The sequence below is a fragment of the Sapajus apella genome, unplaced genomic scaffold (genome assembly GCF_009761245.1).
Source record: "Sapajus apella isolate SASKATOON/1434 unplaced genomic scaffold, GSC_monkey_1.0 scaffold10, whole genome shotgun sequence".
Taxonomy (NCBI): Eukaryota; Metazoa; Chordata; class Mammalia; order Primates; family Cebidae; genus Sapajus; species Sapajus apella.
This window is the reverse complement of record NW_022436950.1, coordinates 6,587,261-6,603,114: the sequence shown is the minus strand read 5'-3', so window position 1 is coordinate 6,603,114 and position 15,854 is coordinate 6,587,261. Positions and strand designations below refer to the sequence as shown.

Below are 15,854 nucleotides of genomic sequence, written 5' to 3'. Positions count from 1 at the left end.
CTCAGGGTTTGGATACAGAAGAAGACAAGTAGCAATTCTTATGCATTGCAGAGACGCAGGTGAGCCCTGATTTCTTGCCACTTGGGAGGTCAGTGCTAGGGGCCTTGTTGTCTTTCCTTGAAACATAAGATACCAGTTTCTTTCTTGGCAGAGAATATTTGGTTGTCTAAAGGTAACATCTAAATTGTGCATTGGGACAAATTCCAAAAATATTAGCTTTCTTCAGATTTGCTTTCACTTTATTTTTCTGAATTTTGAAGGTCCAAAAGCATTGCTTAATAATTCTGTTTCTAAACTCACATTGCAGCACAGGGCACAATCTGCCTTCAAGGCAAAAACTGTAAGCTACTCTTGTCTGGAAAACATACAAGTTGATATCTCAGCAAAGGCTACTCACGAATTCTTGTTCATATGAGTAAATCATTGGCAGTGAGAGTGATTTTTTTTTTTTATGAAAGGATAAATACACACCCTCTATTGGGGTCAGGTTTTGTACCTGTAATTATTCTGCCTACTGTATTATAGGAGCTTAGAATCCCAGCTGCTGGCTCTGGGCTGAAGTTCCCTGATGGCTCCTGCAGGGTGGACTGGCCCCCTTTCCCTATGTGTGCTTCTGCTGCTAACCTATGGCTTTGCCCATGCAGGCAAGCTGCTGGTAGTGCCCATGGATGGGAGCCACTGGTTCACCATGCAGTCGGTGGTGGAAAAACTCATCCTCAGGGGGCATGAGGTGGTCGTAGTCAGGCCAGAGGTGAGTTGGCAACTGGGAAGAAACCTGAATTGCACAGTGAAGACTTACTCAACCTCATACTCTCTGGAGGATCAGGACCGACAGTTCATGGCATTTGCCAATGGTCAATGGAAAGGACAAATACAAAGTATATTTTCTCTATTAGTGAGTCCATACAGTGGCAATTTTGACTTATTTTTTTCACACTGTAAGAGTTTGTTTAAGGACAAAAAACTAGTAGAATACTTAAAGGAGACTTCTTTTGATGCGGTGTTTCTGGATCCTTTTGATGCCTGTGGCTTAATTGTTGCCAAATATTTCTCCCTTCCATCTGTTGTCTTCGCTAGGGGGATACTTTGCCATTATCTTGAAGAAGGTGCACAGTGCCCTGCTCCTCTTTCCTATGTCCCCAGAGGTCTCTTAGGGTTCTCAGATGCCATGACTTTCAAGGAGAGAGTACGGAACCACATCATGCACTTGGAGGAGCATTTATTTTGCCACCATTTTTTCAAAACTGCCCTAGAAATAGCCTCTGAAATTCTCCAAACACCTGTCACGGCATATGATCTCTACAGCCACACATCAATTTGGCTGTTGCGAACGGACTTTGTTTTGGACTATCCCAGACCTGTGATGCCCAACATAGTATTCATTGGTGGTATCAACTGCAAACAGAGAAAGCCATTGCCTATGGTAAGTCATCTCTTCTTTAGCATAGTAAGAATAATCTGGCTTTGGAAATTAAAAAAGGATTCCTTAATGAACCATGATTTGACATTTTTGTTTGTTGCATTTCAAATTTCTTTCCAGTTTAACAAATTATTTTGTGCCAATGCATGCACTTGTTAGTTATCAAATTTTATAAAACTGCCCTTCTTGAAGGTGTGTATATATAATTTAAAAACTGTAGATCATATTCAGGCTACATTTTTAAATACCATGTTTAGAAAAGTACCAAAAACCAAAGTAAGAAATGAAACTTTCCTTTTTTTGCTGATTCTATGTGACCCCCTAGAGGAAATGCTCTTAGCAGTTTCGCATACATTCTTTTCATTAAAAAATATTTTAGGTATACACAATATCTAATGTAAATCTCATACCTATTTTGTTAAAATAAAATCTAGTATTGGGCTGGACATATTCTTCTTTACCTTGCATTTTTCACTTGCTAATGAATTGTAGATAGCTTCATAGACCAATGCATACAGATTTTATAAGTTCTTTTAATAATTGCATAAGAGTTTTTGCTCTGAATGTAATGTAGTTTTTTAACCAGTTAATATTGATATATATATTTAGGCATTTTCCATTTTTTGCTTTTATGAATAAGGCCATGTACACATTCTTTAATACTTTCCTTATGTGAATAGATTTCTGTATTCTTGCTTTTATCTTGGTAAACTAGAGTGCTACATGTGGGGTTACAGGGTTTTCATGAATTGAGAAGGATTGGCATCTTTTTGCTATTAAGTCTTTCTGTTCAGGAATATGTATGTCTCACTATTCAGCTCTTGTTCTATATAAATAAATAATTTTTTCACTATAGAAGCATTTTATCTTTCTTACTAAAATTTATTCCTTGGCATTTTATTATTTTTGAAACTTTTGTGCAGAGGGCAATTTTTCCATTTCTACATTTAACTGACTATTGATAAGCAAAGTTTTGGTTTTTGCATATATGTCTTGTATCCAGCCACATTACTAACTTTTCTCATTTCTGTAGTATGCATTAGATATGCAACATGTAATACCATCTGCAAATAATTCTTTTCTCTGATATTTGTACCACTTATTTTGCTTTGCTGGAGCATATACTTCCAAAACATTATTGAGTAATATTGTTAAAATAGTCAATTTAAATAGGGATTCGGTCACCTGTGACTGAACAATCCTTGACAAATACCGGAATAAGATTATTGGCAAATGCACAGTTGCTAAATCCAGATGAAACACCTGGTGTCTCATCTCAGTGTATTATTTTATTAGAGATGGAGTATACATTTTTATATGTTGTTCTGGCTTCTTACAGGGTTCAGTAGACTTTGTAACACAGTCATATCTGCCATTGGTAGATGTTTGGTGAAAGAGTGACTGTTCAGCCATCTTATGGGAAAGTGAAATAATGCTCTTTCTAAAAAGCAGGAAGACTACAGTTGCAGGCCTTTCAAAATTAGGCATGACTTTCAGCTCATGGCAAAACCAGGCGAGGAGATGCAAGTTGCAGGACTCTAAGAGCTTGGACTCACTATAAAGTACTTTTCTCCTCTTTACCCTCCATTAATTACAATATCAAGAACCACCCATGTGCTGCCTACACCCTATACCCTTTGGCTGAGGATGAAGCCCTGCCACTTCCTGAACTCACACTGAGTTCGCTGTGGCTCACAGGGTCACCCAGAGGCCTTTAGAGATATAAAAACCTGTATATAATTTTATATCACCTGTGATAGGGGGATAGCTATAAAACTTGAAACATTAAACCATATATGGTTTAATTTTAATTTTAAATATCTTTTATGAGAAATAAATGTGTTTATATATCTATTAAATATATATATATATGAAAGTTTTTATACTTGTGAAGCAGTGTGTATATTAATGTATATATTTATGATTGTACATGTAATGCCAGCAGAATTCTCACAGAGGAATTCAGAACTCAAAGAGGGCTTTTTGGCAAAGAGCCTTGCATCTGGCCCAACTGCAAAAATGAGTTGAACGGTGGACACTGCATGTTGCTCCTTCCTTGTTTCAGATCGGCAGGGTGTATCTGGGAAAAGCATGCGGTTGGTTACATCTTGCTGGGAAAGAGGATTCAGAGTCTGCATCTCATCTGTCTGGTTGATGAGAAGGAGGCATTACTTGATGATAGAATATGTGATTGTACATGTATGTGTTTGTGTATGTGCAGGTGTGTTTATGTGCAATGTCCCAGACCCCCTACATAGGGGATTTTCTTGAAGGTTTCCTATAACAAAATCTCCTTGAGCCTCTCCAGGTCCAGGTATGTAATTGAATACTTTAACAAGGATGGCAGATGGCCCAATCCCCAATGTCAGGGATCAGATGTTAATGTGAGATTTGGAGGGGACAAACTTCTAAACTATATCATTTTGTGTGGTCATTCTCTTACATTTCAGCATTCTAAAGTGTGTGTTGATTAATGATATGTAAATAATTCATCAGAACATTGAAATTGTTTTAATGAGAAAAAGAGGAAGTCACTCATAGTTTTTTTGAATTTTTGGTAAACTTCAACAGAATTGATGACTGGTTTTAGGTGAAAAGAATTCAGGGTCTGTCTGTACTATCCATGGCAGGTGCAGCTCTGCAGAAGTTGGGGTGGGATGTGGTTACAGAGCGAGAAAAGATCTGTGCCTCCCCCCATTGCTCGAAGATTCTTGCTGTAGTCTAAGATCCAAATTCAATGTTAGCTTTTTGTGACAAGTCTAAGGCCTCCCACTAAAATTGTTTACTTCAAGTTTTTATATTCAAAGTTTTCAGACATACACAAAAAGAGGCTATAGTGTAATGAGTACCCATATGTCAATCCTTAGGCTAAATAACTTTCAATATTTTGCTGATTAATTCATCTATCCTCTTTATTTCTGACCTTTTAAAGAGTACTTTTGGCTGTCATTTTTAAAAGGAAGTTCTTAGCATGTCACTCCATCATTGAATATTTTATTAAATATAAAAAATAAGTAAAATGTGTTACATAGCCACAATATAATTATGACACCTAACACAATAATACTTTAATATTATCTCATTTCCAGTCCATAATTAATTTATCCACAGTTATCTCATATAACATCTTTTTATGTTGATCAATGGAATAGACAATTCAGAAATAAAACCATACATCCTTGGTCAATTGAGTAGGTGCCAAATTTTGATGAGGGTGTCAAGACCCTTCAAATGGGAGAGAATAGTCTTTTTTAGGCTGCAGATGCTGTTCTCCCATAGTCCCACAGTGACCCTGCCCAATTTAGATCCCAACCCAGGGATCTAGGTCCATAGAGCCTCCTGACAGGCCAACAATCTTAGGTAGGGCCAACTCTATGCCCCGAGTCAGTAGGAAGCAGTTGGAAGATGAGACTTCAACTCACACGCTAAAGATTTGTCATTGTTGCTATGTTAGAGGGGAAATGTGGAGTCCTAATTAGGGAAAAGGAGTTAGGATGGCAGGACCAGGGGAAAGCAAAAAGAAAAAACAGATAAGCTTTAAGTCTGCCTTTCTTCATGGTCTAGGACACGTAGCCCTCCTGCACAAATAACGCAATCTTCCTGCACCCAGTGATCACCAGACCCTCAGCTGATAGAAAGATGCAAGTTACGTCACTGCAACCTTGGCATTATCAGTATTGCACATAGCTGTCTGCAGCACAAGCACCATCCTACAAAATCTTCAGCAACCCTTTGTTTCCTTGCAGCCGGCTCTTCTCTTGCTGACTTGTGTGTAGTTTGGTATCTGATTGCCACAAAAAGTCCATTGTGTCTGTCTCATCTCCATTTTAACATTAAGGCAGGTCAGTTGTGTTTGAACTGCAAAAGGGAAGGAATGTGATGAGGTGTGTCCAGCCTGCTGTCCCGTGGTGGCTGTGATTCAGTTTTGAAGGTTTCTCTGGGGTTCCTCTGGCCAGGAGGGGTCCATTCACTTGCTGTGAGAGCCAGGCAGCCCTTAGTATTTAATTTTCAGTTTACACCTTCCTGGGCATCCCCACTGAGATATGCAGATAATGATGCACATGCTTCATGTGGCAACTCCCTTGGTTAAACATCTTTTTTTCTTTTCCTATGAGAATTCCTGAATGAGTGAGCCCTGGTGGATCCTCCACCTGTGTTAGGACCTAACCTTTCTACATCTTTATGAAATTCCTGGTGCCACTTACTGCTGCTTCCACTCACCAGCTTCTCTTTTCCTTCAGTCTACCCTGAGAACATGACACCCAATACCATAGACCGTCTCTTTGGCCCACTCAAGACATTCTGGTGATGCCCTGTGGCCTGCTGTCCGTACCGGCTATCAAGGTCCCCAGTCATGTCAGCTTTACTGGCTCATAGGCTTTATTTTATGCCACTCTTCATGCTCACAAGCATCTGGTGTTTTAGTGCTTTTTGTGTTGCTATAAAGGAATTATCTGGGGCTGGGTAATGTATAAAGAAGAGATGTTATCTGGCCCTCAGTTCTGCAGGCTGTACAAGAAGATTGTACAAGTACATCTGCTTGTGGCAGGAGACTCAGGCTACTATCACTCATGGCAGAAGGTGAAGGTGGAAGGTACTGATCACATGGTGAGAAGGAAGCAAGAGAAAAAGTAGGGGTTGTCAGGCTCTTTTTAACAATCAGTTCTTGCAGGGGCAATAGGGCAGGATCTCACCCACTACTGGGAACAGTGTTCTATTTCATTTGTGAGAGATCCCTCCCCATAACTCAAATTAAGCCCCACCTCCCACCAAGCCCCACCTCCAACATTAGGGATCAATTTTCAACACTTGCCTTGAGGGAGACAGATATCTCAACTATATCATTTGATATGGTCAGTCTTTTTTATTGCAGCTATTCTAATGGGTATGTAATTTAAATCGCAGTTTTAGTTTGATTTTTCTATTTAATAATGTTGAGTATCTTTACATGTGATGACTGTTTGCCATCTGTGTACTTTCTTTGGTAAATGTCTGTTCAGATCTAAATCCTTTTTTAAGAAATTAGGTTTTGTCTTCATTATTGAGGTTTAAAAGTTATTTATATATTCTGGATATTTATACTTTCTCAGTTTATGGACTGTCTTTTTTCCATGAAACTTTTAATTTAATTTAATTTTATCTCGAGATGGAATTTCAATCTTGCTGCCCAGGCTGGAATGCAGTGGCACAATCTTGGCTTACTGCAATCTCTGCCTCCTGGGTTCAAGTGATTTTCCTGTCTCAGCCTCCTGAGTAGCTGGGATTATAGGCATGCTCCACCATGCCCAGCTAATTTTGTATTTTTAGTAGAGATGGGGTTTCTCTGTGTTGGTCAGGCTGGTCTCAAACTCCCGACCTCAGGTGATCAACCCGCCTCAGCCTCCCAAAGTGCTGGGATTACAAGCGTGAGCCACTGCAGCCAGCTGAAACTTTTTATTTTAGAATAAATTTAGATTTATGCAAGCTTGCAAGAACCAGCACAGAGAATTTCCATATATCCTATGCCTAGTTTTCTCTTTCTCTCTTTTCTTTTTTTTTTTTTTTTTTTTTGAGACAGTCTCACTCTGTCACCCAGGCTGGAGTGCAGTGGGATGATCTCGGCTCACTGCAACCTCTGCCTTTTGGGTTCAAGCGATTCTCATGCCTCAGCCTCCTGAGTAGCTGGGATTACAGGCATGCGCCACCACACCCAGCTAATTTTTGTATTTTTAGTAGAGACGAGGTTTCACCATGTTGACTCAGGCTGGTCTCAAACTCCTGACCTCAAATGATCCACCGGTCTCAGCCTCCCAAAATGCTGGGATTACAGGCATGAGCCATGGCACCCGGCCTCCCGTATTTTTAAATGTGATGTAACTGTAGCATATTATCACAACTCATTAACCAATACATGATACATTATGATGAACTAAAGTCTATGTTTTCTGTAGAGGTCATTAATTTTTACCTAATGTTCTTTTTCATTTCTGGGATCCCATACAGGATACCACATGACATTTAGCCATCACATTCCCTTCATCTCCTCTAGCATGTGAGAATTTTTCAGACTTTCCTTGTTTTTGATGACTCTGACAGTTTTGAGCAGTTCTGGTCAGATGTTCTGTAGCATATTCCTCAGTCTTGTCTTGTCTGATGTTTTGATCATGGTTAGACCGGGGTTATAGGTTTTGAGGAGGAAGACCACAGAGGTCATGTCTTTTCTTGCCTTCTTGCCTATGGATAGCCAACTCTTGAAAAGAATGGCCTTTTCTCCACTGAACTGTCTTTGCACTTTTGTGAAGACTTCATTGTTCATACTTCTAAGCATCTATTTCTGGACTTCCTACTCTGTTCCATTGATCCAATTGTGAAATATATGATAATTATAGCTTTATAATATCTTGAAATGAAGTAGTATTAGTTGCTATAATTTATTTGCAAAGTTGTTTTTGCTCTTGTAGGTTTTCTACATTTCTGTATGAATTTTAGAATCAGTTTGCCAATTTGCACCAAAAAGAGCCTTTTGGGACTTTGGTTGGGATCATATTTATAGTTCAAGTGGGGAGAAATGACATCCTGACAATTTTGAGTTTTCCAATTCATGAACATATCTGTTTATTCAGATCTCTCCTCAGTGTTTTATAGTTTTCAGTGTAAGTCTTCACGTCTTTGGTCGGATTTATCCCTGAGTTTCATGTTTTTGTGATGTTGTTTAAGTGGTATTTTCATTCCATTTTCAATTGTTCATTGCTAGTACAGTTGACCCTTGAACAATGTGATTAGGGACACCAGTTAAACCACATATTATTTTGGTTCCCCTAACTTAACTATTAATAGCCTACGGTATAGCAAAAGCCTTACCAATAACATAAACGGCTGGTTAACGAATACTTATTATGTTATATGTGTTATATACTGTATTATTATAATAAGGCAACTAGAGAAAAGAAAATGTTATTAAGAAAATGTTAGGTAGAGAAAAAAATGTATTAAGTGGGAATGGCTCATCATAAAGGTTTTCCTCTTGATTGTCCTCCATTGAGTAGGCTGAGAAGGAGGAAGAAGAGGGCTGATCTTGCTGTTTCAGGGGTGGCAGAGGGGAAAGAGGTGGAGGAGATGGAAAAGGAGGCAGTAGAGGCAGGCACACTTGATTTACCTTTATGGAAATACATCATAATTATTGTCTGACACTTTTGTTTTTTCAGTTCTTTACAAATGCATGCATCCAGGCCAGGTGTGGTGACTCACGTCTGTAATCCCAGCACATTGGGAGGCCAAGGCGGGTGGATCATGAGGTCAGGAGATCGAGACCATCCTGGCCAACACAGTGAAACCCCCGTCTCTACTAAAAATAAAAAAAATTAGCCAGGTGTGGTGGCACGTGCCTGTAAACCTAGGTAATCGGGAGGCTGAGGCAGGAGAATCGCTTAAACCTGGGAGGCAGAGATTGCAGTAAGCCGAGATCATGCCACTGCACTCCAGCCTGGGTGACAGTGTGAGACTACATCTAAAAAAAAAAAAAAAAAAATGCTTGCATATAGTATGAATTCTTCTTCAACATTTGGTTTAGTTTCAGTAGAAAGGTCCAAGTTATAGCAGTCAAAAGCAGTCTTAAATAATCAGAATCCTTCTGCAAGGTTTTCTAATGTCAATTTATTTTCCAACACTGCTGCTTCTGTATCTTCTTCCTCATTGACTGCTACTGATTTGCAAGCACTCATCTCCATCAAGTCATCTTCCTCAGGTGTGGTGTCTATTAGCTCTTGAATATCTCCAAGATCTCTGTTTTCAAACTCTTTATGCCCGCCTTGTTTTTTTTTCATGCCGTATCTACCATCTCTTTCATAACTCCCTTGATTGGCCCTGTTTTAAATCCTATCAAGTCCCGCACAACATCTGGACACAGTTTTCTCTAGCGATAATGTATTGTTTTAGGCTTGATGGATTTTACATCTTTTTCTATACAACAAGGACATCTTCCATGGTGTAATCCTTCTAGATTTTCATGATATTCCCCCCATTAACATTTTCTTCCATAGTGTTTACAATCCTTTCCATAGAAAACCATGTGTAATGAACCTTAAAGTGCCTTACAACCCCTTGTTCTAAAGGCTGAATTAGAGATGTTGTTTGAGGACATGGAGACCACTTTGGCTCTTTTAATGTTGAGTTCATGGGGTTCTGGATAGCTAGAGGCATTGTCCAATATCAAAAACAGGTTAAAAGAAGTCCTTTACTGGAAGGTATTTCTGACTTCAGAGACAAAGCATTGGTTTTCATGGAACCAATCCAGAAAAAGTGTTTTTGTTGTACTGACCTTCTTGTACAATGAGAAGACTGGCAACTGGCATTTATTTTTTCTCTTAAAACCTCAAGGATTAGCAGCTTTATAGATAAGGTTATTCTTGATCACAAATCGGACTGTATTTGCATAAGACAACAGAGTTTGCCTATCCCTTCCTAGCTTAAATCCTGGTGCCCACTTCTCTTCCTTACTAATAATTGTCCTTTGTGGCATTTTCTCTTTTTTCTTTAGAATAGGGCACTTTTGCATGAATTAAAAACCTGTTCAGGTAGATTCTCTTTCTCCTCAATGCTTCTCTTCATGGGGTCTGGGAACTCATCTTCTCCCTCTTGCTTGGCAGAAGTTGCTTCTGTTATATTGAAATTTTTAAAGCCAAGCCTTTTTCAAAACTAGCAAAACATCCTTTGCTGCCATTAAATTCTCCAACTTTATATCCTCCACCTTTATTTAGCTTTGTGTTGTTATATAGTGGCTTTGTTTTCCTCAGGTTATGTTAGAGTATATAGGTATACCTTTCTTGTAACAATACTGTGCTCACATAAAAGCTGTGTTTTTGATATGCACCAAACATGATAAGCAATGCAGGAGAACTGCAAGGTCAGTTTTTACTGTGACACACAATTTACTGGAGGGATGGACTGCACACACGGAGATGATCAGCCTCGCATGGTGTTCTGAGTGGATACTTGCAACACTTGAACTCCTTGCAATAGCAACAGGAGGTGGCTATGAAATTATCGCAGTAATACAGTATACATAGTTAACTTTATGCAGTTATGCCTTAATTCTGTAACTATTTTTGTTACCTTTCTCTTGACTACAAATGGTGTCATGCGTAGGTTGTGTAGGTGTTTATACGTTTTGATAAATTTTAACTATTTAAATAGATTTGTGTCTATTATATGGTAGTAAATGATAAAACAGACTAGTTGCTATATATATTTTATGCATTCCTGACAGTCAACTTTTTCTTAATTTTTTCAGTATTGTAGGCTATGTGATTTATCTGCAAGTTTTTTCAATTAGTTGCATATCTTCAAAACATTTTCTAATATATTTATTGCAACAAATCTGCCTGTAAATGGACCAATACCGTTGAAACTCTTGATGTCCATGAGTAACTTGTCTATAGAAATAAAATTAACTTTTACTTGTTGTATCCTGCAATCATGCTAACTTACTTATTTGTTCTTGGAGGTTGTTGTAGAGTTTGTTGGAATTTCCATGTGGATGATCATGTTGACTGTGAATGAGATCTTTTTACTTTTTCAAATGTGGATATTTTACATTTCTTTTTCTTGTTTGACTGCATTGAATAGAACAGTGTTGAACAGAAGTAGTAGTTAGCCCCCATCCTTGGCATGTGTCTGATCTGAGGAGTGAAGCATTTCACTATTAAAGATGATGTTAGCTGTGGGTTTTTCCAAGATGCCCTTCATTAGTTTTGGGGACTTCCCTTCTTTTCTTAGTTTGCTGAGAGGTTTTATTTATTTATTTATTTTTTGGTAAGATATGGATTTTGGATTTTGTCAAATGCTTTTTCTGTAACTATTGAGGTCATTACAGAGTTATACTTTTTTAGTTTGTTTATATGGTATGTTACTTTGAATTATTTTAAAAGATTATTTATTTATTTTATCATTATTTATGGTGAAATTCACATAGCATAAAACTTGTCATTTTCACCCCTTTAGGTGCACAGTTCTGTATCAAGTACATTAACACCGCTGTGCAACCAACACCACCATTCATCTTTAGAACTGTCTTCATCTTCCCAAACTGAAGCTTGGGACCTATTAAACAAGAATTCCCCATTCCCCTCTCCTCCAGGCCCTTGGTATAACTGCCCAAGGGGCTCTCGTTGCCTGCTGCCTAGACAGAGCTGATTTATCAAGACAGGGGAATTGCAATAGAGAAAGAGTAATTCACGCAGAGCCAGCTGTGTGGTAGACCAGAGTTTGATTACTCAAATCAGTCTCTGTGAGCAATTCAGGGAACAGAGTTTTTAAGGACTACTCTGTGGGTTGGGGGAAGCCAGTAAGCCAAGAGTGCTGATTGGTCAGGGATGAAATCATAGGGAGTTGAAGCTGTCTTCTTGCGCTGGGTCAGTTCCTGGGCAGTGGCCACAAGATCAGATGAGCCAGTTTATCTATTTGGGTGTTGCCAACTGACCCATCAAGGGAAGGGTCTACAAAATATCTCAATCACGAATCCTAAACCATAATTTCTAATTTTGTGGCTAATGTTAGTCCTACAAAGGGAATCTAGTCCCCAGGCAAGAAAGAGGTCTGCATTGGGAAAGGGCTGTTATTGTCTTTGTTTTAAACAACTATAAACTACGTTTCTCCCAAAGTTAGTTCAGCCTATGCCCATGAATGAACAAGAACAGCTTGGAGGTTAGAAACAAAATGGAGTCAGTTAAGTTAGATCTTTTTTGGTGTCTTGGTCATAATTTTGCAAAGGCAGTTTCATTGGCAACCACCATTCCTCTTTTTGGTTCTATGAATTCCTCTATTTTAGATACAAGATACATTCTATTTTAGAATGTATTTTAGATACATTCTCATACAAGTAGAATGATATAACTTCCAACTTTAAGTCATTTCTTTGCTCCTGCATCTAAGTGTAGGTTGTTAAAAGCAGCCAGGCCACATCTTGAGTGCTTTGCTGCTTAGAAATTTCTTCTGTCAGGTACCCTAGGTCATCACTCTCAAGTTCAAACTTCCACAGATCCCTAGGGCATGGACCCAATACAGTCAGGTTCTTTGTTAAGGCATAACAAGGGTGACTTTTGCTCCAGTTCCCAATAACTTCCTCATTTTCACATGAGACCTCATCAGCCTGGCCTCATAGCCCATATTTCTATCAGCATTTTGGTCACAACCATTTAACCAGTCTCTAAGAAGGTCCCAACTTTCCCTCATCTTCTTATCTTCTTCTGAGCCCTCCAAACTCTTCAAATCTCTGCCTGTTACCAAGTTCCAAAGTCATTTCCACATTTTCTGTATCTTTATAGCAATGTCCCACTCTCAGCACCAATTTTCTATTGGTATTATTATTTTCTGTTGGTACCAATTTTCTATTATTCATTGTCTTACCATGAAGAAATGCCTGAGACTGGATAATTTATAAATAAAAGAGGTTTAATTGACTCCAGGTTTTGTAGGCTGTACCAGCATGGCGTTGGGATCTGTTCATATTCTGGGAAAGCCTCAGGGAGTTTTTACTTACTGCAGAAGGTAAAGCGGGAGCATGTCAAATGACAAAAGCAGGAGCAAGAAAGAATCAGTGGGGGAGGTCCACACACTTAAGCAACCATGTCTTGTGAATACTCACTGACTCTTGCAAGGACAAGCCACGAGGGATCCACTCCCATGATCCAAATACCTCCCAGTAGGCCCCACCACAACACTGGGTGTTCTATTTCAACATGAGATTTGAATGGGGACAAATATCCAAACTATAACTTACTGAACTGTGATTTGACATTTTCATTTGTCGAATTTGGAATTTTTTTTCCAGTGTCATGAATCATTTTGTGCCAATTCATGTAGCTGTCAGTGAGCAAATTTTATAACTGTGGATCATATCCAGGTTGCATTTAAAAATACTCTTTATGGGAAAATACCAAAAACCACAATGAATAATGAAACTTCCCTTTTTTGCTAGTTTTTTAGGAAAATGCTTTTAGCAGTTTTGTGTGCATCAGTTTCATTTTTTAAAATTATTTTATGTATATGAACATATCTAATGTATATTCTCACACTTATTTTGTTAAAACAAAATCTAGTAGCAGGCTGGACATATTGTTCCTTACTTTGCATTTTTCACTTGCCAGTAAATTATAGACATCTTTAGAGGCCAGTACAGATTGATTTGACAAGTTCTTTTAGTAATTTCATAAAAATCTTTACTTTGGATTCAGTGTAATTTTTTCAACCAATTAATATTGATATAGATTTAGGCATTTTCCAAATTTGTTTTTGTGCATATTACTGTGTAAACATCTTTAATACCTTACCTTGATTTATTTCCTTATTCTTAGCCCCTGATGAATTCTTCATCGTGTGCATCCCCAGCAGCTTTACTTCTCTCATTGAACCCTGACTGCTATAGACTGGAAGTTGTGGCTGTGGCAAAGTCATGCCTTGTACACTTTTTGACTTGAAATGTAGGAGGCAGAAGCGATAGAAATGAGGATAGAGTCTAGACCATAGCTCTACTGGAATTACTGCAGGAAAGGCAAGGCAGGGCAGGGGAAACAGTTTAGCATTGGTTGATTTGAGTAAGTTCAGTGGCTTCTGAGCTATAAGGGCAGGCCCTTTGGTATCTCTAATAACTGGCTGGCCTGGGGAGGTGCACTCCATCCCTACCAGATTGGAATTGTTAAGATGTAAAAATTTCACAATATACAGAAAATTTAAAAATGCACACAATACAGGAAGTATGCTTTTATTCTTATGGGTAAATACCTAACAATGGAATAATTGTGATCTATGGTAGGCATATGTTTACATTTTTGAGAATCTGCCAAACAATACCTGTAAGTGGCCAGAGCAAGGTGCCCTTCCACCACCTGCATATGAGAGGTCCAGGTCTTTACACTCACCTACACTTGATGTCTTAGTCTGTTTGCATTTTGATAAAGAATTCCTGAGGTTGATTAATTTATAAAGAAAACATGTTTATTTGGGTTGTGGTTCGTTCGGGTGGTACAAGAAGCATGGCCCCAGCATCTGCATCCAGGGAGAGAGACTCAGGCTACTTCTACTCATGGCAGAAGGTGAAGGTAGAGGGTGCTGATCACATGGTGAGAGGGAAGCAGGAGAAAAAGGAGGCAGGTGCGAGGCTCTTTTTAACAATCAGTTCTTGCTGAAACGAATAGAGGGAAAGTTCACTCATTACTGGGAGGGGGCACTAGGTCATTCATCAGGAATCCACCTTCCTGACCCAAACACCTCCCATTAAGCAGCACCTACAACATTAGGGATCCAATTTCAACACTTGATTTGGGAGGGACAGATAACTATATCATTTGATACGGTCAGTTTTTTCATTGCAGCCATTTTAATGGGATGTGGATGAAACTTCAGTTTTAGTTTGATTAACCTAATCATTAATTATGTTGAATGTCTTTACACGTGCCTGTTTGCCATCTATGTACATTCCTTGGTTACTGTCTGTTTAAATCTTTGCACATTAAAAAGCATTTTTAAAAATTGAGTTTTAAAGGTTTATATTCTGCATATTTATTCTTTACCAGTGGGTCAATGTCTTTTTTAAAATAAACCTTTTATTTTACAATAAATTTAGAGTTAAAGCAAGGGTGCATAAAACAGCACTGAGAATTCCTATATATCCTTTGCTAGTTTCCCCTATTGCTAAATCTTAGGTTACCATGGCACATTTATCACAACTCATTAACCAACATTGACACATTATGTTGAATTAAAGTCTGTTTTCTTCAGATGTCATTAATTTTTTTTTTTTTTTTTTTTTATTTGAGATGGAGTCTCGCTCTGTAGCCCAGGCTGGAGTGCAGTGGTGCGATCTCAGCTCACTGCAACCTCTGCGTCCCAGGTCCCGGTTCAAGCAATTCTCCTACCTCAGCTTCCTAAGTCGCTGGGATTACAGGCATGAGCCACCATGCCCAGCTTATTTTTGTATTTTTTAGTAGAGACAGGGTTTCACCATGTTTGCCAGTCTGGTCTTGAACTCCTGACCTTGTGATCCGCTTGCCTTGGCCTCCCAAAGTGTTGGGATTACAGGCATGAGCCACTGTGCCCGTCCAGATGTCATTAATTTTTACCTAATGTCCTTGTTCTTTTCTGGGATCCCATCCAAGATATCACATGACATTTACCAATCCCATTTGTTTCATCTTCTCTAGACTGTGACAGTTTTTCAGATTTTCCTTGTTTTTGTTTACTTTGACAGTTTTGAGCAATTCTGGTGATGTATTCTATAGAATGTTTCTCAGTTTAAGTATGTGTGATATTTTGATCATGGTAATACAGGGATTATAGGTTTTTAGGAGGAAGACCACAGAGGTAATGTCTTTTCCCGCTTTCTTGCAAATGGATACTCAACTGTTGAAAAGAATTGCCTTTGCACCTTTGAAAAAACTTGGCTGTTCATACTTGTATTTCT

At 38.6% G+C, this 15,854-nt stretch overlaps 1 protein-coding gene across 1 annotated transcript in view; it reads left to right on the top strand.

Annotated features, from left to right (window-relative positions):
• Positions 1–494: 494 nt before the first annotated feature.
• Positions 495–15,854, top strand: part of LOC116551618 (UDP-glucuronosyltransferase 1-6) — a 99,316-nt gene continuing 83,956 nt past the window's right edge. Inside the window, exon 1 of the mRNA XM_032277854.1 lies at positions 495–1,423. Coding sequence (XP_032133745.1) covers positions 569–1,423 — 855 coding nt within the window. The 5' untranslated portion in view covers positions 495–568. The remainder of the gene's footprint in view (positions 1,424–15,854) is intronic.